General features: G+C 38.2%; 1 protein-coding gene across 6 annotated transcripts in view; it reads left to right on the top strand.

The window, feature by feature from the left end:
* pikfyve (phosphoinositide kinase, FYVE finger containing) overlaps positions 1-23,405 on the top strand; it is a 151,416-nt gene that overhangs the window by 123,570 nt on the left and 4,441 nt on the right. For 5 of the 6 annotated variants that reach the window (XM_072578804.1, XM_072578802.1, XM_072578805.1 and 2 more), the window contains 9 exons: positions 2,152-2,272; positions 4,847-4,942; positions 5,041-5,124; positions 5,613-5,704; positions 5,890-6,054; positions 13,658-13,714; positions 15,528-15,704; positions 17,122-17,225; positions 22,848-22,976. In XM_072578804.1, coding sequence (XP_072434905.1) covers positions 2,152-2,272; positions 4,847-4,942; positions 5,041-5,124; positions 5,613-5,704; positions 5,890-6,054; positions 13,658-13,714; positions 15,528-15,704; positions 17,122-17,225; positions 22,848-22,976 — 1,025 coding nt within the window. The remainder of the gene's footprint in view (positions 1-2,151; positions 2,273-4,846; positions 4,943-5,040; positions 5,125-5,612; positions 5,705-5,889; positions 6,055-13,657; positions 13,715-15,527; positions 15,705-17,121; positions 17,226-22,847; positions 22,977-23,405) is intronic. The other variant, XM_072578803.1, reaches the window with a different exon arrangement.

Raw genomic sequence — 23,405 nt, 5'->3', positions numbered from 1 at the left:
TAGTCAATGGAAAGTAGGGGAGACCTCTCCACTGGTTGGAGTCAAAACTAGCACCAGGTAAGATATGTTGGTGGTCAGTCATCTCAACTCCAGGACTCACTGCAAGCGTTCCTTGGTTTAGCATCCCAGGCCCAACCATCTTCAGCTGCTTCATCAATGATCTGTCATAACGCAAAATTTGAGGATGTTTGCTGATTGTGTAATGTTCAACACCATTGGCGATTGATATCCTGAAGCAGTCAGTGCTAATAAGACTGGCTAACACCCAGACGTGGACTAATAAATGATCACTAATCTCACCAAATAAGTGTCAAGCAATATGATACCATATGGAATCTAAATCATTACCCCTTGACATTCAGCATTAACGTTGCTGACACACCCAGCTATCCTAGAACTTACATAGATCAGAAACTGCACTGGACCAGCCATAAAAATACTGTTGACGAATAACTCACTTCCTTATTCTCAATGCCAGTCTGCTATCTTCAAGTCAGGAATGTGATGAACACTTTCCATTAGCTTGAATGAGTGCAGCTCCAACACCATCCAGAACAAGCAGTCCATTTGGTTTATATCCACTTCATCACTTTGAATATTCATTTCCCCCAATATTGATACACAATGGCAGCAGTATCTACTATCTATAAGGTGTGGAGTGAGTAGAAAATGAATTCCCTGATTGATTGGCACTATTAATCTAGTCCAATCAGTCAGATATAAAAACAAGAATCAGGGGTTCTGTTCACGCTGAGAGCTGGCTTTGAGAAAGCCGGATCAGTGGCAAGGACTCTCCACTTCTGTGTGTAAATAACCCATGACTTGGTGACTGGATCCTGACATCTATGGAGTTATTTCAGGGTGCATTGCAACAACTCACCCATACTTGTTCAGTAGCACTTTATAAACCTCTGACACCTATCAGCTAGAGGAATCAGGACAGCAGATGCAGGAGGACATTTACAAGTTTCCCTCAGCACTACAGGCACCATCCTGATTTTGAACTATATTACAATTTCTCAGTGTCGCTGATCCAAAACTCTGCAACTCTTAAAAGCAGAGTATATTTACATCATATGGACTGTAGCAGTTCCAGAAGGCATCTTCTCAAGGGTAACTAAAGATAAGCAATAAATAATTACCGTCCAACCAGTGATGCTCTTATGCCATGAAAGAATGTTTTAAAAAGTCTATGTGTGAATAGGTAAATGCCATAGTTTGAAAACTTATTCATTTACCATTGTTTATCTTCTAATTTTGCTCTGAAAAATACTTTTTGGTATGGCCTTTTTCCATCTAACTGTATTTATCTTTAATAGGTTTGGCTTTTTTTTCCTCCCTTGGCAGAAATTACTTCTTGAGTAATAAAATTTTCATTATGCTTAGTTCTGTGCTTAGTAAAAATGGTGTCTTTTCAGTTCTTGAGACCTGATCAGTTTGGGCTTTGTTAATGCAAGTTTAAAAACAAACCTTGCAATACTTAAATAATATTGACTTAAATGTTTTATTTTTGTATCATATTCCCATATTCTGTGGAATCAAGCCGAACATTAACTGCCACCCTTATAATATCCTGTTGGGAAAAAACTTTGTAATTGGTTCAATTACTTTCAAAATAGAGTACTACAGGCAGAACATACTCTTTTAATTAATATTCACTAACTGTACACTGCTCGTGGGAATCTGTTACAATTGAGGGATTTAATTGGTAAATTACAAATGCGCTGTCAAGTAAACTATTACCTATACTTTGGTTATATTTATACTAAAGCCTAATGTTGGGAACATTCTGAATCTCTAGACCAGAGAAAGGAGTGTAAAAAATAAGGGAAATTCTGTAACTTACTTTTAAGGTTGTAATGCAGTAAATTGGCACATTGAGTCTCTGCACTTTGCCAATGGCCGAGTGATTTTGCTAGAACTTTTTTTTTCTCTACTGTTGTCTTGGATAATATACTGTCTTTAAGTAAAGCCATTTGTTTTGTTTTAAGAGCAAACAATAGCATTGACACTCTAGTCATTCTGCATATTGAGTTCTCTTAAAGCTGTCCAAGTGGAAATGTACTGGGATGCATTTGAGACTTTGACATCTTTGTTTGTGTGACAACCTTCTCAAATAATGGGTTTTAACAAGTTATGTTGAACTTGCAGATGTATATGATGGACACCTTTTGGGCTCCAGTGACAGTCAAGTAAAAGAAAAGTCAACGATGAAGGCTATTTTTGCGAATCTACTTCCTGGAAACAGTTACAACCCCATTCCTTTCCCATTGTAAGTTTCTTTTGTTCTACCTACGCATTTTAAAGCCAAATGCAGTTGTTGGGTAGGAATGTCTATTTTGCGCTGAAATTTACAGTGTAAATTCTGTAGTTGCCAGCCTTAAGCAGGGTTTAACAAGGCTACCAGTGAAAGAACAGATCAATTAAGAACCTGCTGAAACTACATCCTCACTAAGTGAGTCTGCATGGCCTTTTGTCTTAGGAATATATAGACCTGGCTAACTTAATACAATTTATGAAAGAGTATGGAAATTAAGTGATTGATTAAGGAAGTTATGAGAGAAAAGAAAAGAGGAGTTCTGTTGTTTTTGTTTAAACATTTTCAGCCTCTGGAATTGAAAGTTCTTCTAGTACAGTTATTTGGTGAGTATCTGGTAAATGACTATTGCTAAAATTCAATGTATTATAGCAACTGATGGTAACATTAATAAAATATACCAAAAAACTATAAAATTAAATAAAATAATATAATTAATCAGAACATATTAAGGAGGCCAAGATAGGTAATGTGTCACAGTTTCAACATATGGGAGTTCCTGGATGCCAATTTGGTTCAGAGTAAACAAGTCTGCTGCAAGTGTCTGAAGCTCAAGCAGCTTCAACTCAGTTTGAGCTGGAGACTGAACCACAGACACTGTGACAAATCAGGGAGGGGAAATGTTACCTGGATTCTTTGTACCAGGAAGTGATCACATCTCTTGAGGTTGGATCATCTGATTTGATAGTAGCTCAGGGAGAAGAATGTGACTGAGAGGCAGGTAAGAGGACCCAGGGGTAGGAGTGCAGGCAGCTCACCCTTTGCAATTTTCCAAAAAGGTTTGAGATTCTTTCATCCCGTTAGGATGAGAGTGAGGACTGCAGTGTGAATGTGCTAACTAACCATGGCACCATGATATAGGAAACCATTCAAAAGAGTATAGTAAGAAAGAAAGTAATGATACTCTGTTGGATTTTTCTGAGGAGCAAAACCAAGTTGTGGGTAAAGGGAAACCAGTGGATGTATTGTATTTAGATTTCCAGAAAACCTTCATTTAGTGCCACATTAAAGATTTTTTTGTGGAAAATAAAAGTTCATGTTGACATTGATAGACTGACTGATAAGAAGCAGAGAGTAGATATAAATGTATCTTTCTCTGATTGACAAGATGTAGTGGATGGAATGCCACGAAGATTGCTGTTGGGATTTTAACTGGTCACACTGAGTATAATTGACTTGGATGAAGGGATAATACAAAGTAAAAGGGAAGTACGTTGGGAAGAGGACACAAGAAGACTACAAAAATATAGCTGGGTAGATAGGTTAAGTTAATGTGCAAAAATGTGGCAAATGGATTGCAGGTTGGCAAAATGTAAAGTTGTCCAAATTAGCAAGAAGAACCGTATCTAAATGATAGGAGGTTGCAAAGCTTTGAGATGCAGAGAGATCTGGATGACCTAGTGCATTAATCGAACAAGGTTAATGTGCAGCTGCAGCAAGAATTCGGAAAGGTAAATGAATATCATTATTTACCATCAGGGCAATGATTACAAAAGTAGGCAGGTTATGCTTCATTTGCACAGGCTCTCCTGAGACTGCATCTGAAACATTGTCCAGTTTTGATTACTGTAAGGAAGGATGTGGATGTGTTGGAAGCAGCTCAGAGAAGGTTTACTAGATTAATGTGTGGAATGGGGATTTGCCTTATGAAGAAAGGTTGGGCAGGTCAGCTTGTATCCATTGGAGTTTGGAAAAGTAAGAGGCAACTTGATTGTAAAAGATAAGATCTTAAGTGGTCATGACAGGATAGATGTGGAGAGGATGTTTCCTCTTATGGGTGAATTTAAAACGAGGGGTCACTGTTTAAGAAATCAAGCATCTCCCATTTGGAACAGGTTTTAGACAAAATTGTTTCTCTCGAGGGTAGTGGGGTTGAGTATCTTTAAAACTCTCTGAAAAAGTAATGGAAGTAAAATCCTTTCTTTATGGTAAAGAGGGCTGAAAGGTTATCAGGGCAGGTGGAAATGCAGATTTAAGGTTAATTATCCAATCACCCATAATTTTCTTGAATGGTTGAGGAAGCTTGATGGGCTGAATGGCCTATGCTTGCTTGTGTTATGTACGTTCGTATGTACTTTTTTTAACCTTGTGTCTTAAAGAGTAACCTTTCCGGTGCAGTCGATCACATTTTGAATTTCATTTCTAAATGTTGTGTTCCTAATTTGCAATAACTTGAGTGAAACCAGAATATGTTTGTGCTTTTCACTAATGCTTTAAATAAACAATTGTGAACAGTGATTACCCTGATGTAATGATCAAGCCTAATGTATCTCAACATGCACAGTTTATGTTTAATATTACTTAAAAGTATAGCGCAATAAGAATTAGTGATAGAAACTCTCAACATGAAATATTGCTTGTTGCTCATTAACTTAAGTAAAATTAATACAATGAAACATTAATTCCACTGTAGTTTTAAAGCATATTAAATACATAAAAAAGACTGTCTTGGTCTGTGGTCTGGGTCATGTGTATAAGTAACATATTAAATGATTTTGTATGTGATGTGAATTTTGAATTCTTTTATAGTGATCCTGACAAGCATTACCTGATGTGGGACCATGAACGTGTGCCAATTACAGTATGTGAGAAGGAACCAAGTTCAATCATTGCATTTGCTCTCAGGTACTGTACGTGTTTTTTCTTAAAAGTATTGTTCCTTTTAGCATTTATTATGTCCATTATGTGAAGTCTGGACTTTAACTTTTTAATGTTTTCTCTAGTTGTAAGGAGTACAAGAATGCTGTAGAAGATCTTGGAAGAGAATGTATGATGACTGGGAATGACGAAGGAGTACAACAGGCAAAGTAATTGGATGGGGGTGAAGTGGGAGCAAGTGAAACACCGTAAAGGAAAATTAGCATGGATCATAGCAGGATTTTGTGTTTAAGTTTTGTTTTTTTAATGAAGCATTTTAGAATGTTTTATTACATTAAATATTGTCATGGCAATGGATTTCCACAATATTTGTTTGGTGTTGCTCAAGTCAAGTTCTTCCCCTTTTAGGTTGCTATTACAAATTTTTAACTGTTTAGTGATCTTTTATTCTTTCTCTGTAATGTCTTTCTTATGCAGTTTGATTTAAAATGTTTATTAAACCTTTGCTGTCAAGTTTCAATCTTCATTAGAACCAGCTGAACAAAATTTCTGAAATATTCCTGATTCCTGAAAAACACTGCAATGTTTTTGTACATTTCTACATATGAAAAGAAAAAGAAATGCCATGCATTTAACTTTTATATGTTTTAAGGAAATATTTATATCTAATGCCTCTCTTGCATTGGCTATATTTCAGTAATGCAGACAGACCGAAGGCCAATAGTCCTGCAAGACATTCAGAAAGCAACAGCAGTCAAGGAAATCGCAATACAGAATCTGAGCAGACTTGTAAGTTTACTTTTAAAAGTAGACACAATACTTGCTTTGTAGTGTATTATTACATAAACAACATAGCAGCACCACAGTGTTTTTAACTACATTGCTACCATTGGCTTGCTGCTTGTAGTTATTAGCAAAAGTGGATAGGAATTCATTTAGAAATTATAAAAAGAAATGTTCTTGGTCTTTTCTAGCAAGAAAGACACCTGGAGTTTTGTCATTTTTCCGAGGTTCAGGGGGTAAAAGCCCTGATCTGTCCATACAGAGAAAAGAGACTTTGCGAGGTGCAGATAGTGCTTATTACCAGGTCTCTCAAACAGGGAAAGAAGGGGCAGAGAATCAAGCTGCAGAGTTACAAGGTACAGTTAAGCGCTGGTCACTGACACACTAAACCTTATCGAACGCAAATTTGTGTGCCTTTTGAAATTCTACGTTGCTAATGGTACCTCTACTCACATCATTACAAAGTTTTTTTTAAAATTAGAATAATTACTGGAAGCAACTCTTTCTCCAGTGGGACTGTTGTTCCCCAGCTATGCATAATGAGAATCACTTTGCTCCAATCATTGAGTATTTACTGTGGGGTGTAAAAGGATTTTTTTCCTGAACGCTGCAGTTGGAGAATTTATTTGATTGCATAAAGGTATAAAAGTTATTTTTGGAATCATCTGTTATAAGAAAATTGTATTTACAGGTAAAGTTAATAACCAATGTTACTAGCAACCCAAAAAACTTCATTTTGATTTCATGTATTCTTTCTCATGTTTGATTACCAGAATTTTTGAGTTGAGATTCTTTTTGCTATTAATTCTTCCCCTTGAATTAACCCTTTAATAAGGGGTTATATTGGTTTATCCATTTGTTTAGTATTTGAAGTCAGTTTAAAGATAGGCAAGTCTGCTAAACCCTCCGAAATCTGTGTGTAACAGACTTGCCTCCATTGAAGTACATTTTTCAAACCGACCATGAATTGGTCTTTAACAGGTAGTCTACTCCTGCGATCCTTTAAAAAGGAACAGAAATAGGCTATTCAGCCAATGAGCTTGCCCTGCCATTCTAGATTATGGCTGATAATGTCCCGAATGCAAGTTTCCCTCACTATTTGCTTACCCATGAATGCTATTAGTCTCCAGAAACCTATAATTTTTTGTCTCCAACCTGCTCAGTGATTAAGCTTCCACAGCCTCTGGGATATAGAATTCCAAGATCCATCATTCTCTGAGTAAAGAAATTGCTCCTCATCTTGACCTTAAATGGCCTGCCCCTTATGTTCCTGGAGGATATTGCCATGGCCATAAGAATTTTCTAAGTGTTAAGAAGATAGCCTCTGATTGTTTCAAGCACTGGAGAGTACAGACCCAATTTTCTCAATTTCTCTTCAAAAAAACCTTGCCATCCCAAGGATTAACGTGATGAACTTCCGTTGAATTACTTCTATGGCAAGTATATTCTTTTCCATAAATAAGTCCAAAATTGTGCACAGTACTCCAGGTGAGATCTTAATGGGCTGAGTACAATTGCAACAAGGCATCTTTACATCTCTACACACATTCCCTTGAAATGAATGTTAACTTGTAATTTTGCCTTTCTAATTGCTTGCTGTTTCTGCATGCTCGCTTTTAGTGACTTGTGGGTAAGGAAACCCAAATAATTTTGGGCACCCATACTTCTGCCTGTGTTTTTTTTTCTCTACCAAAATGAATAACTTCACATTATATTCCATCTATTATGTGCAGTCTCTTGCGTCATCTTCATGTTCCACCTAATTTGCTGTCATCAGAAAATTTAGAAATATTCCAACTGACCCCAACATCTAAATCATTTACACCGACTATGAGCTTTTGTGAACCTGGGAGTTACCCTTGAGGTACTTCACTAGTAAGCCTGCCTTCCTGAAAGTGATCTGTTTATTCCTGCTCTCTACTTCCTGTCTGTTATCCAATTGTTAATCCATGCATGTATATTTCCCTCAGTCTCATGTGTTTAAATTTTACTAACCACCTGTTTGAGACCTTATCAAAGGCCTTATGAAAATCCAATACACTACACTCACTGGTTCCTTTTTGTCTATATTGTCTATGCTACAAGTAACATCCTCAGAAAATGCCAAGTTTATCAAACATGATTTCCTTTTCATAAATCCATATTGATTCTCCCAATTTGCCATTATTTTCTAAATATTCTGTTATCCCCATCCTTTATAATAGATTCTAACAATATCCCTTCCATGAGCATCAAGCTAACTTGTCTGTAGTTGTCCACTCTTGCTTCTCCTCTTCAATAATGGAGTTAAATTTACTACCTTCAGTCAACAGGAATCTTTTCCAGCATCTAAAAAATTACCACCAATGTATCCACTGCATCCTGTTTCAATACACTGAGATGAAACTCAGCTGGTCAAAGATTTATCAATCCTCAATCGAGTTAGTTTTCAAGTGCTAGCTCTTGCTCTTTAGTTATGTGAGTCCCTTGGCCGCCTTATGTTTCTGGAATTCTATATCATCTTCTGTCAAGGCAGATGCAAACTAACTAATTCCTCTCACTGTTCCCTGTTTTCCAATATAAATTCTCCTGTCCCTTGCCTATAACAGCCCATATTTATCCTTGCTCATCTTTTCCTTTCATATACCAATAAAAGCTTTACATGGTTCTCCAGTAGGTACCTTGCTAAGTTGCATTCATTTTATCTTCCCCTTTGCCTGATCAGTATTTTGGTCCTCCTTTTGTGCATTAAACTGTTCCCAATCTTTTAGTTTACCATTATTTCTGGCTTTCTTGCAAACAACTTCATTTAATATAATACAATCTTTAGCTTCTTTCTTGACTATGGTGATTCGCCTTCCATTTTGTCTGTTTGTGCCTTAGAAGAATGTATATCTGTTGTAGATTTTTTAAATTGCTTTAATGGTAGCCATTGACTATCCACTATCAAATGTTTAATGTATTTTTCTGGTATACCCTCACCACATGCCTCTCATAATTTTCTTTGGTCAGATTTATACTTACATTTGTTTACAGCAATAAATTTGTGCATGTACAAGTATGGTCAAAACATTAAGATCTCAGACATGTGGACCTGTGCACAACATAAATTGATTTGCTATAGAAAATTTGCTGGTCATGTTTTGGCCAACAGTGTAAAAGATGTAGCTTTCACATTGTTGCAACCTTTAAGATTTGAAACCTGTAATATCAATGCAAAATATGAATAAAATGAGATATTTTCCTCGGCGTCCAGAGACACAGTATCTGTGCAAAGCAATGTAACAGCATTACAACTAATTTCAGATGCATTGAATTTGTATGACAGTCATATCAAAATGAGAAATCAAGGTGTTCATCTTTACTGTAAATGATTTTCTGCAGAGACAAAATTAAGAAACGACCTTATTAACATGATGAACTTAAGTGCGTGTTTGTGTATGTAAAATTAATAACAACATGTTGTTGGTAAATCAAGATTAGAACCACTTTCTTCAAGTTCTAAACTTCAAATTCCTTCAGAGTACTTGCTATTTTGCACAGCATGACTAACTGGCTTCTGCCACCACACAAGGAAACCAAGCAGTCTTGCCAGTTTTAGATTAGATTAGATTATTACAATGTGGTAACAGTTCATTCAGCCAAACTAGTCCACACCGATCCTTCAAAGAGTAGCCCACACAGACCCATTTCCCTGTGACTAATCTACCTAACACTATGGGGAATTTAGCATGACCAAATCACCTAACCTGCACGTCTTTGGATTGTGGGAGGAAACTGGAGCACCTGGAAAAAACTCATGCAGACACGGGGAGAATGTGCAAACTCCACACGGACAGTCGCCTGAGGTGGGAATTGAACCCAGGTCTCTGGCACCAGTGAGGCACTAGTGCTAGCCACTGAGCCCAATTATGAAGACTGGAACAGCAAAAGAGATTCATAGAGTCATAGAGATGTACAGCATGGAAAAAGACCCTTCGGTCCAACCCGTCCATGTCGACCAGATATCCCAACCCAATCTAGCCCCACCTGCCAGCACCCGGCCCATATCCCTCCAAATCCTTCCTATTCATATACCCATTCAAATGCCTCTTAAGTGTTGCAATTGTACCAGCCTCCACTACTTCCATTGGCAGCTCATTCCATACCCGTACCACTCTCTGTGTGAAAAAGTTGCCCCTTAGTTCTCTTTTATATCTTTCCCCTCTCACCCTAAACCTATGCCCTCTAGTTCTGGACTCACCCACCCCATGGAAAAGACTTTGCCTTTTTACCCTATCCATGCCCCGCATAATTTTGTAAACCTCTATAAGGTCACCCCTCAGCCTCCGACGCTCCAGGGAAAACAGCCCTAGCCTGTTCAGCCTCTCTCTATAGCTCAAATTCTCCAACCCTGGCAACATCCTTATAAATCTTTTCTGCACCCTTTCAAGTTTCACAACATCTTTCCGATAGGAAGGAGACCAGAATTGCTCACAATATTCCAATAGTGACAAAACCAACCTATACAGCTGCAACATTACCTCCCAACTCCTCTACTCAATAAGGTAAAAACAATGACTGCAGATGCTGGAAACCAGATTCTGGATTAGTGGTGCTGGAAGAGCACAGCAGTTCAGGCAGCATCCAAGCTAATCCAGAATCCTCTACTCAATACTCTGACCAATAAAAGAAAGCATACTAAACGCCTTCTTCACTATCCTATCTACCTGCGATTCCACTTTCAAGGAGCTATGAACCTGCACTCCAAGGTCTCTTTGTTCAGCAACACTCCCTAGGACCTTACCATTAAGTGTATAAGTCATGCTAAGATTTGCTTTCCCAAAATGCAGAACCTCGCATTTATCTGAATTAAACTCCATCTGCCGCTTCTCAGCCCATTGGCCTATCTGGTCAAGATCCTGTTGTAATCTGAGGTAACCCTCGTCACTGTCCACTACACCTCCAAGTTTGGTGTCATCTGCAAACTTACTAGCTGTACCTCTTATGCTCACATCCAAATCATTTATGTAAATGACAAAAAGTAGTGGACCCAGCACCGATCCTTGTGGCACTCCAATGGCCACAGGCCTCCAGTCTGAAAAATAACCCTCCACCACCACCCTCTGTCTTCTACCTTTGAGCCAGTTCTGTATCCAAATGGCTAGTTCTCCCTGTATTCCATGAGATCTAACCTTGCTAATCAGTCTCCCATGGGAAACCTTGTCGAACGCCTTACTGAAGTCCATATAGATCACATCTACCGCTCTCTCCTCATCAATCCTCTTTGTTACTTCTTCAAAAAACTCAATCAAGTTTGTGAGACATGATTTCCCACGCACAAAGCCAAGTTGACTATCCCAAATCAGTCCTTGCCTTTCCAAATACATGTACAACCCTGTCCCTCAGGATTCCCTCCAATAACTTGCCCACCACCGAGATCAGGCTCACTGGTCTGTAGTTCCCTGGCTTGTCCTTACCACCTTTCTTAAAGGTGCCAACCTCCAGCACCTCACCTGTGAGTATCAATGATACGAATATCTCAGCAAGAGGCCCAGCAATCACTTCCCTAGCTTCCCACAGAGTTCTCAAGTATACCTGATTAGGTCCTGGGGATTTATCCACCTTTGCCAGTTTCAAGACATCCAGAACTTCCTCCTCTGTAATATGGACATTTTGCAAGATGTCACCATCTATTTCCCTCCAGTCTATATCTTCCATATCCTTTTCCACAGTAAATACTGATGCAAAATATTCATTTAGTATCTCCCCCATTTTCTGTGGCTCCACACAAAGGCCGCCATGCTGATCTTTGAGGGGCCCTATTCTCTCCCTAGTTACCCTTTTGTCCTTAATGTATTTGTAGAAACCCTTTGGATTCTCCTTAGTTCTATTTGCCAAAGCTATCTCATGTCCCCTTTTTGCCCTCTTGATTTCCCTCTTAAGTATATTCCTACTTCCTTTATACTGTTCTTAAGGATTCACTCTATCTATCCTGTCTATACCTGACATATGCTTCCTTCTTTTTCTTAACTAAACCCTCAATTTCTTTAGTCATCCAGCATTCCCTATACTTACCAGCCTTTCCTTTCACCTTAACAGGCATATACTTTCTCTGGATTCTCGTCATCTCATTTCTGAAAGCTTCCCATTTTCCAGCTATCCCTTTACCTGCGAACATCTGCCCCCAATCAGCATTTGAAATTTGTTGCCTAATACCGTCAAAATTGGCCTTTCTCCAATTTAGAACTTCAACTTTTAGATCTGGTCTATCCTTTTCCATCACTATTTTAAATCTAATAGAATTATGGTTGCTGGCTCCAAAGTGCTCCCCCACTGACACCTCAGTCACCTGCCCTGCCTTATTTCCCAAGAGTAGGTCAAGTCTTGCACCTTCTCTAGTAGGTACATCCACATACTAAATCAGAAAATTGTCTTGTATGTACTTAACAAATTCCTCTAAACCTTTAACATAATAGCAGTCCCAGTCTATGTTTGGAAAGTTAAAATCCCCTACTATGACCACCCTATTATTCTATCAGATCTTTTTACAAGTTTGTTTTTCAATTTCTCTCTGACAATTAGGGGATCTATAATACAGTCCCAATAAGGCGATCATCCCTTTCTTATTTCTCAGTTCCGCCCAAATAACTTCCCTGGATGTATTTCAGGGAATATCCTCCCTCAGCACAGCTGTAATACTATCCCTTATCAAAAACGCCCCTCCCTTTCTATCCTTCCTGTAGCATTTGTATCCTGGAACATTAGACTGCCAGTCCTGCCCATCCCTGAGTCATGTTTCTGTAATTGCTATGATATCCCAGTCCCATGTTCCTAACCATGCCCTGAGTTCATCTGCCTTCCCAGTTAAGCTCCTTGCATTGAAATAAATGCAATTTAATTTATTAGTCCTACCTTGTCCTGCCTGCCATGACTGTTTGACTCGCTTCTGTTCTCAACTGTACCAGTCTCAGATTGATCTCTTTCCTCATTATCTCTCTGGGTCCCACCCCGCCACTTTACTCGTTGAAATACTCCCAAGCAGCTCTAACAAATTTCCCTGCCAGTATATTACTCCCCTTCCAAGTTAGGTGCAATCCATCCTTCTTGTACAGGTCACTTCTACCCCAAAAGAGATTCCAATGATCCAAAAATGTGGATCTTTCTCCCATACACCAGCTCCTCAGCCATGCATTCATCTGCTCCAGCCTGATTCAAGATAATTTTCTTGGAAGAAAGTACTTTTTTCTAGGGTTATGTACATGTTTAAACTATTTTTACAGTGGTTAAAATATCTAAATTCACTAAAACTTTTAATCATGTTGGCAATACTTCCAATAAAAGTTGATTACATTTTGGCATACAGATCTAAGGTTCTATGGTGAGTATAATTTTCTCATTGGATTGAATAGAATATGCTATGTATTAAATGAAGAAAAACTTGGGTATGATGTTGGCTAATTAGAGATTTTGGATTTGCAGCTAAAATGGGTTAACCTGTGATTATCATTGCTATGTAATTTCACACTTTGTTGCAGTAACAAAAATACCGATACTGGTCATCGAAATCAGATTACCTTGATCTGGGTATATTGAATCAGATTTATAAACACAAATGTGTTTTTAAGATTTTTAAGACATCACTAACATGAACTATTTATGTTAATTTGGTTAATGTCTAGAAGTAGATTGTTTGCTTGATCTGACCAACAAAATATTTTTAGCTTCATATTGTCTCCAAAGTGTGCCTCCCAATGACTGTTGTAATTAGGAAGTAAAGGTTACAGTAAGGCTTTGTCAAATTTCAGATTTGTGATGTAAATGCAAATGAGATTTCAGGATGATGTCATCCATATCCTTATGTTCTTCTCAAATTTTTGGTGAAGTGAAAAAACTAACTTTAACTATTGTTTACACAGATTATACTGAGCTATATGCTGAAAAGAGTTTAAAGTTCATTAGCCCATATTCCCTAAGTGCTTCAATGTTGTTTTATTTTAGATGATGGTGATGGAGACAAACAAAAGAAGCAACTTGGAAACCCACATGTCGAACTTCGTAAGTGTTGTTGACAATCTTTTGAACTTTGTAGAGTATATTTCTTTATTTCAGTGCCATATACATTTTTTATTTATATATTTAATCACTAACTGTATTCATGTACTGCATGATTATGATGCAGAGATACAAATCAAGATGCTTCAAGTTAGCAGCAATTTTAGCTGACTTCAGTATAAGGAATGTATTTGACTTGAATGCCTCCAAGCAAGGGAAAGTAAGAATGGAACGAACTTCTTGCATCTGATCACTTTCCAGCATTTTTATTTATTCCTTCATGAAATGTCAGCCAGTCTTTGTTGCCCATTCGTTATTGCTGTTAAACTGAGTGGTTTGCCAGTTCATTTTCAGAGGGTAGTTAAGAGTCACTGTGGATCTGGAGTCATAGGTAGGCCAGACTGGGTAAGGACATTAGTGAAGGAGATGAAGTTTTACAATCAATGGTAATGTCAGATTTTATTGATTTGAGTTTAAATTCTGTTGGCTACTGTGGTGGGATATGAACACACAGTCCACAGTATTAACCTGGGCCATGGGATTACTAACACTGTGACATAACACTATACCAGTGTCTCATTTTAATTGCCCTTGAGGAAGATGGTGGTGAGCTGCTGCCTTCACCTGCCACACACTGTCTACTGCAGGTACATGCATTGTGTCCCACATCAGTAAAGGAACAGCAATATGATTACAAGTCAAGATGGTGTGTGGATTGGAGGCAAAACTCAGGTGGTGTTCCCATGAATCTGCTGTCCCCATCCTTTGAAATGGTGGAGCATATGTGATTAGAATGTGCTCGTGAAGGAGCCAGTGAACCTCTAAAGTGTGTCTTGAATAAAGTACACACTGGTGTTACTGTATGTGGATAGTGAATATAGTACACACTGGTGTTACTGTATGTTGGTAATGAATGTTTAGGATAATGAATGGATTGCCAATCAACTGTGTTGCTTCAGTGTCAACCACCTTGAGTGTTGGAGCTAAGTAATCTAGGCAAGTGAAGAATATTTCATAACACGTTATTTGTGCCTTACAAATTGTGAATAGCCTCTCAGCAATTAATTGCCAGAGAATTCCTCATACCTTGTAGTTACTTATTTATAAAGTTAATCCAGTATTTCATGAACGGTAGTTAGTAGAATATACAGCAATGGTAATACCATTGCATGTCAGGAGGAAATGGTCACTGATATTTTCCAGGTCTTGCTGCATATTGACACACTGTTTCACAATATCTAGGGAGTTGTGAACGATACTGAACATTGTTTGCTGATAATTGCACATATTCCTTTATAACTTTATGAAGAAGTGGAAGTCATTGATGAAATATTTGAAGATAGTTGGGCCTTGGACACTACCCTAAGGAACTCCTGGGATGTCCTTTGACTGACTATGATTGATCTCCAATAACTGCCACTATCTTTTATCTGTGCTTGGCATGACTCCAACCAGTTTAGCCTGATTCCCATTGACTGTAGTTTTGCCAGGGCTTCTGAATACCCCATACAGACACTTGCTGCCTTGAAGTCAAGGACAGTCACTCTGACCACCCTTGTAGAATTTGGCTCTTGTTTACATATCTGGACCAAAGCTTTCATGAGGTCTGGAGCCAAGTGGCCCTGGCAGAACCTGAATGAACATCAGTGAGCAGATAATGGCTGTGTGATTGCCACTTGATAGCACTTTCACCAACAGTTATGAGTGAATGAATTAATCTTTTACCATAAAGGAAGAGAACAAATGTGACCGCAATTTCCACTGAGCAAGGTGATTATTTGTTTATAACAATGTTTCATTAAATGTTTTTGTACAGAATTTTCAGATGCCAATGCCAAGTTTTACTGTAGAATTTATTATGCTGAAGATTTCCACAAAATGCGAGAAGTGATTTTGGCTAGTAATGAGGAGGACTTCATCCGATCACTGTCTCACTGTGTGCCATGGCAAGCCCGAGGAGGCAAATCAGGGGCAGCCTTTTATGCTACAGAAGGTAAAAGAATTTGTTGGTTCAATGAAATGAACTAAGATTCAATGAGACTTTTTTTTAAACATAGTGTGTAAATAATTAAAACGTCAGTTACTGATACACTGTTCGAAGTTTCAATGTCAATACCGCAAAAGTACACGTCAGATAACGTAAATATCAAATAGTAGCAAATTTCTATTTAACCCCATTGTTGAAGAATTGCAGGTTTACCAAACTGGAGACTGGAAGAGTATAAAGCTTTTAAATTTGGGATCCTTGGAATCTATAATGAATGTGTCAAAACTATACTACTTATGAACTGAGACCATCACGTTTTACAAAATTTCCAGGTTTAAATTTCCATTGTTTCTATTGAATCTTTAAAATTATAAGTTGCATTTCCCTAATTTCTTTCTTATACTGTGGATGGATAAAATAACATATGCTAATTTAGCTGTTTTAATGCATAGCAGCTACTATTATTTGTAGGCAAACACAGAAACTAATTTATGTATATCAAAGTCCACACAAGCCGCAAAAAGGATAAGTAACCATTTGGTTGTAGAATGAATATTTGTCACAATGTTGGGCAAGACTCTGTTCCTAGAATGGTACCATGTGATTTTTTTATTTATTTGTGATTCAAACAATCACAAAGTGATTGTACCTGCATGTATTGAGAATTGATGGAAAATGGCCGTGTCTTGTGCAGTTATGTAATTGTAGATGTTGGGATAAAGAGACAGGAATTCAAAATGTTTATAGTGTACTTAGAAACAAGTTAATTTGTGAAATCGCGTACAAAAGGAGGCCTGAGATGCCAGTGTTCTTTAATTGAGAGCTTCTGTTCTAATGTGTGCTCAAAAGGTTTATAAAGGTTTTGAAGCTACTGGTAACTTCTATTTTTGAAGTGTACTTGATTTTAAAGAATCATTGTAAACTTTTAGCAGTAATCCAATTTGGTACTTGCGTGTGACGTGTAAAAGTGCTGAAAATGGTGGTTGACCATTTTAGAATTGAAAGATGTATGACCTTTCACCCCTGTTCACTACTATCACATACTTTAAATTCCCCTTTAGTTCAAAGTAAAAACAATTATACTGAAGAAAAGGAGTTGATGAATCTTTATCATACTAGTGACGTCATTGAGAGGAGGCATATCAGTGCCTTGCAGTTCAATCGTATTTAAGCGTGTCCTAATAGAAGGTCACATTAACTATGTTGAAGCAAAATAAGAGAATAGAGATTGTTATATTCTGCATTTTTGTTCTGTCTTACTTTCCTGAAAATGTAGTTGAGATGTTAGTTTGAGTTTGTTCAGAAATCTTGTTCATTTTCTAGAAAAAAAGTGTCAGTTGTGAGGTTTTTTGTCTTGATTACCAAGTACTGATAAATATATTTTATGTAAATTCTGTCATTTTTAAAATGTAATCTTTTCTAGATGACCGCTTTATTCTGAAGCAGATGCCTCGATTGGAAGTCCAGTCTTTCTTGGATTTTGCTCCTCACTATTTTACTTACATTACAACTGCTGTTCAGCAAAAGGTAATTAAGGTTTGGAGGTGGCAGATATGGAGATTGCCCATCTTATGCCATTTTCTGTTCCTCCTACTAAAAGCTTCAATTTCTTGTTGCAGTACGGCTTCAGAATATCGTGCTTTATACTGTGGTAGAGCATTAATGGAATGTTAACCTCTGAGAGTTTCACAATTAAGTCTTGGATATTTTTCTTGTACTCATTTTAGATTGGGAATACCAAGCTTTATCATCTTTTGCTAATCCCCAATCATTGAGATTGTCAATCAGTGCTTTATATAAGTGACACCGATCAAAGAGATTCTGATCTACATTGCTTGCTATAAAAATTGAACTTTTAAGATATCAGTTTTGCAAAACCATTAACTTTTCATTTGGTGGATGCCAGTTGCACAGTTTTACTGCATAATGCCCTTTGAAGTGCTCAGCGCTAAACTCAAAACAACGTAATGCAGAAATAATTGAATATTACTTCATTGGGATAATTCCAGATACTGGAGCATCTGACCTTAATTATGTTCGAGAGATGTAAATACAGGCACTTGCATACATGCAGAGGGAAGACTGGAAGGCGAGTCGTAGTGAGAAACTGTTACAATTCTCGTGGTGGACTACCTATAGTTCTAATCTTCAAGAATATAAAAGCAGAAGAATTTTGGACAAATAATTTAACTTTGGTAGGAGGGATCAGGAGTGTTAATTTCCAACGAAAGAAACACAAACTTCCCAGCAGTTCCATCAACACCTACAGAAAGAATTTTGAGTCATATGATATCTTTAAAACTGTAGGAACATAGATAGTATGTTGATAAAAAGAGGAAGATTTTGTTGAGGCTGGGAGTGATATCATGGTACAAAAGTGAGTGGTATTGGCCGGAGTGAAGAGAGCAAACATTTGTGCAATTTAAGAGTACAGGCCAGAGTAGTGAACAGCTCCATCAGCAAGCAAAGGTCAAGATTCAAATCAGCACATGGCTTAACAAGTTCTTGGACAGAATTCATGGTCAAAAATGATTAATTTCCCAATGAACCCAGAAATGTTAGATTAATCATCCATTAGTTCAAAGCTTCAGTCTCAACCCAATTATTTGTATGCAATTTTGCCAAACAATAGCACCACCCAGTGGAGATTGTGGACTTAGGTCATTGCACTTTTTGAACTGAAAACAATTGGGGAAATTAATTAAACCAAAGATAATAAGTAAAATATATACAAAAGCAAATGCTGGGTATGTACTTCTATCTGTTGCTCCAGATTTTTAAAAAATTGCAATTAATAATTTCCAAAACAAAAGTGACCTTATTCCTAAAGGTTGGAAGGTACAAATAATACAATGCAGTTTAGGAGGGAGAGAAGAGAGGGGATTAGAGTGGTATACCTGAGCTTGGAAGTGTAGAAATCCATTATTAAGAAACATTTATTTATAATATGAGTAGATAGTATCTGCATGATTTCAAGAGAGAAATTGCATTTGACAAACCAGTTGAGTTTTTGTGTGTGCTACTAGCAGAATACAGAAAAGAGAACCTGTGGACATTGTTTCAGAAAACATCCAATACACTACCATGCAAAAGATTTTGTTTTACAAGATTAGGGCTTACAGGAGGTTTGAAAGTAATAATGTTACAATCCCAGTTGATTGGTTGTAATCCTGAAAATGCCAGATCCCAGAATGAAACCTCATTTGATTGATCATGAGCTTAATTTTGTTTTTGTTGCTAATTACCTTAGCGGCTGCAAATATTATCTAACAGAAGAAATGAATTTATTACACAAAACAAACCAAAGCTAAGCCTAGTGGTCACTAATCTGTTTTAAGATCAACAATATTAAATGTTCCATTCACTAATCCCTTAAATTCCTGCTGGATACTTGACTGGAGCAGACGCCTTTTTGGAAACTGTCTACAGTTCACTATTCCAAATTACTGTTCAGGGGATACCTTAACAGAGCTGAAACTATACATCTGCCTCTGTGTTAGATTTCCTAATTCCAAAATGATAATTTTGTATTGTAAGTGTTTTTTTTATTATTGTAAGTTTTTTTTATCATAATTAGTTTGGATTGAGGAATGTTTGAGAGTCAGAATAAAGGAGTTTACGTTCTTGTACATGCTACAAAGCTAGTGCTTAGATTTCAACTATTTACAATCTATATCATTTAATTACTTCAGGGTACTAAATGTATCCAAGGCCCTAAAAACGCCTTCCACATCCATCAAAGTTTTACCTGCACATCCACCAATATAATTTATTGTATCCGTTGCTCCCGACGTGGTCTCCTCTACATTGGGGAGACTGGTCGCCTCCTAGCAGAGCGCTTTAGGGAACATCTCCGAGACACCCGCACCAATCAACCACACCGCACTGTGGCCCAACATTTCAACTCCCCCTCCCACTCTGCCGAGGACATGGAGGTCCTGGGCCTCCTTCATCGCCGCTACCTCACCACCCGACGCCTGGAGGAAGAACGCCTCCTCTTCCGCCTCGGAACACTTCAACCCCAGGGCATCAATGTGGACTTCAACAGTTTCCTCATTTCCCCTTCCCCCACCTCACCCCAGTTCCAAACTTCCAGCTCAGCACTGTCCCCATGACTTGTCCTACCTGCCTATCTTCTTTTCCGCCTATCTTCTTTTCCACCTATCCACTCCACCCTCCTCCTTGACCTATCACCTTCATTCCCCCCCCCCTCCCCCACTCACCTATTGTACTCAATGCTACTTTCTCCCCACCACCACCCTCCTCTCATTTATCTCTCTACCCTTCAGGCTCTCTGCCTCTATTCCTGATGAAGGGCTTTTGCCCGAAACGTCCATTTTCCTGCTCCTTGGATGCTGCCTGAACTGCTGTGCTTTTCCAGCACCATTAATCTAGAATCTGGTTTCCAGCATCTGCAGTCAATGGCTTTACCTACTGACTAATGTATCCATATTTACTGATGATACAAAGCTAATTAGGAAAGCAAACTCCAGATTACTCAAAAAGGCTGCAAAGGGATGTGTATGAGCGTGCAAGATAAATGTAAAGAAATGTGAAATAATGCATTTTGATAAAATTATAAAAGCAAAACTTTTTTTCAAAATAACAAGAGACCATCAGAGATTATGCAGAATTATCTTTTTGCTATTGTCCTTATCACTAAGTTTATATATAGGCAAAGCAAATCCTATGTTTGCCCCTTTTTAAAGGTGATTGGTGTACAAGAGTACAACAAATCTTTGCGATTATATAGCATTTTGCTAATACCATATTGGAAAACTATGAAGTCTCTCCTGTGACAATGCTGTGGCTTTAAGAGGTGTATTTTGTCCTGGTTTATTTTGAGAGAGATTGAACAAGAGGCACAGAGCTGTCTGTGGTAACAAACAGTTTGTGAAGTTTGAGTTTTTTAAAGTGTAAAAATAGAAGCACCCTGGATGGGTGTGGCCAGCTCTTTCAGACCAGCCTTTCTAGATGTATTTTTGGTTTTTAGGTTGAGCTTTAAGCTCAAAGTTTGGGAGAAGATTTGTAGCTCGGGTGCTTGTTGTTGTGGTTCTGTTCGCCGAGCTGGGAATTTGTCTTGTAGAAGCAGTAATGCAAAGGTTAGAACAAACAGTCTTACCACAAATTCAACCCAAACTCTGGGTCAGATACGTGGATGACATCTTTGTAATAATTAAAAACACAGAAATAGAGAACACACACCAGATCATCAATGTCACACTCACAGGAATCCGATTCACTAGAGAGGAAGAAAAGGACAACCAACTCCCATTCCTAGACGTGATGGTACAGAGAACACCGAACGGAGAATTCACCACAAAGGTATATAGGAAAGCCACACACACAGACCAAGTTCTAAACTACGAAAGCAACCACCCCAACACATACAAACGAAGTTGCATCAGGACACTATTCAAAAGGGCCACAACACACTGCAGCACACCAGAACTGCAAAAAGAGGAAGAGGAACACCTATACAAAGTATTCGCCAAAAACGGAAACCCTCGCAATTTCATCAACAGATGCCTAAGGGAGAGACAACGGAACGAGGACATGCTGCAACCCAAAGGACTAGCCACACTACCATACATCAGGAGCATTTCTGAACTGACAGCCAGACTACTGCGACCACTAGGACTCATAACAGCGCACAAACCAACAGCCACGCTCAGACAACAACTCACCAGAACAAAGGACCCGATACCCAACATGAGCAAAACTAATGTAGTGCACAAAATCCCATGCAAGGACTGCACAAAACACTACATCGGACAAACAGGAAGACAGTTAACGATCCGTATACACTAACACCAACCAGCCACGAAATGACACGACCAGCTATCCTTAGTAGCCACACACACAGACGACAAGCAACATGAATTCGACTGGGACAACACTACCATTATAGGACAAGCCAAACAGAACAGCCAGGGAATTCCTAGAGGCATGGCACTCATCCACAGACTCTATCAACAAACACATCGACCTGGACCCAATATACCGGCCACTACAGCGGACAGCTCGAACTGACAACCGGAAGCGGCAGAGACCGGCCACTATAAATGCTGGAGAAAACAGCACAGAAGCGCTTCACAGGAGGCTCCCAAGCACTGAGGATGTCACGTAGACAGGGGACAAAACGTTTGCAAGACAAATTCCCAGCTCAGCGAACAGAACCACAACAATGAGCTTTAAGCAATTGCTGTTGGAGTTTTAACGGGGCAGAAGCTGCTGGAGTTTTGAAGAAGTAGAAGCTTTTTTTTCACCCCCTCTGTTACAGCTGGAAGCTGGCATTTTTCTTCCTCTTGCAGGCATTATGTAAGAAAAATTGCCCCAACGAGTGTGTTTATGGGATGTTGCTCTATTTGTAACAGTTAATTAGTAATACTTATTATTCAAAGTTCTTCTTTCTTTTGTTATATTTTAACTATAGTCTTGAATAATATTGAAGTAACTATAGTGTTTTGCTTAATGTTGAGTAGTTTGACCAGTCAAATTGCATCTGGAACACAGCACATTACACTTGTCTTTAAAATAAGGAAAAGTTAGGCTATCTTCTCAAAATTATTTTGACGGGTCTGGTCTTCACTGAATGAAAAATATGCTTCCCTTGGCAGTATTCAATGCAAGTTCACAACTGATTGCTGGGATGAGGAGGCTTTCCTATGAGGAGAGGTTTAGGAAAATCGGGCTTTGGTCTTTGGCTTTTATTAAAAGGAAAATATCTCAATCAAAAGAGTAAGAACTTAAGAGGGCTTGAAAGCCAAGAGGTTGTTTCCCTTGGCTGGAGACTTTAAAAGTGGCATTTGTCTTGGAATAAAGTGTTGTCTGCTTCGGGTTGAAATGAAGAGCAATCGTGATGAATCTTTGAATTCTCCATGCCACCGGTTTGTGGCAGTTCCTTTGTGAGTATTCAAGACAGAGATCAAAACATTTTTGAGAAGTAAGGGAATCAGACGATTTGGGGAATAAAGTGGGAATGTGGAATTGATGTAGAAAACCATCTATAATTTCATCAAATGGCGAAGGAGGTTATATAGTTTGGTCCTTCTATTTCTTATGAGCTTCTATTGACGTCTCAAATTACTTACTTTAGATTGATGTTCAAATTATGTCTTTTTCCTTCCTCCCTGAACTATTATACAGAGACCGACAGCATTGGCTAAAATTCTGGGGGTATATCGAATAGGCTACAAGAATTCTCAGAATAATACAGAAAAGAAACTTGATCTTTTGGTTATGGAGAATCTCTTCTATGGAAGAAAAATGGCTCAGGTACATGGTATAAATTGCAAACAGTTTAAATTCACATTTGGTTTCTAAATTAAAGTTGTTCCATAAAACTTGGGTAATGGTTAAAAAGAAAATTGGGAAATGAAAACCATTCTTGTGAACAGATTATATACCCAACTATTATAAAGCAGTGAATTGGTTCTTTAGAAATCTAATCTAATGGTTCACAATCAAAGGTGCATCAGTTCTGACATAATTCTGAGAGGTTGAATAAAAAAAATCACACCACTTCTAAAGATCACCAAAGTTTTGTTTTAGTTTATGGGCTGTGGGTCACACTTGCATGATCAGCATTTATGGCCCATCCCTAGTTGCCTTTGTGCTGTCTTTTTTTTTTGCTGCAATCTATCTGATGTACATATATCTCCAATGCCATGAGGGAGGGAATTCTGAATTTTGACCCAGTGAAAT

Source organism: Chiloscyllium punctatum, chromosome 10 (genome assembly GCF_047496795.1).
Source record: "Chiloscyllium punctatum isolate Juve2018m chromosome 10, sChiPun1.3, whole genome shotgun sequence".
NCBI classification, from domain to species: Eukaryota; Metazoa; Chordata; class Chondrichthyes; order Orectolobiformes; family Hemiscylliidae; genus Chiloscyllium; species Chiloscyllium punctatum.
This window is presented reverse-complemented; position numbering and strand designations above follow the sequence as displayed.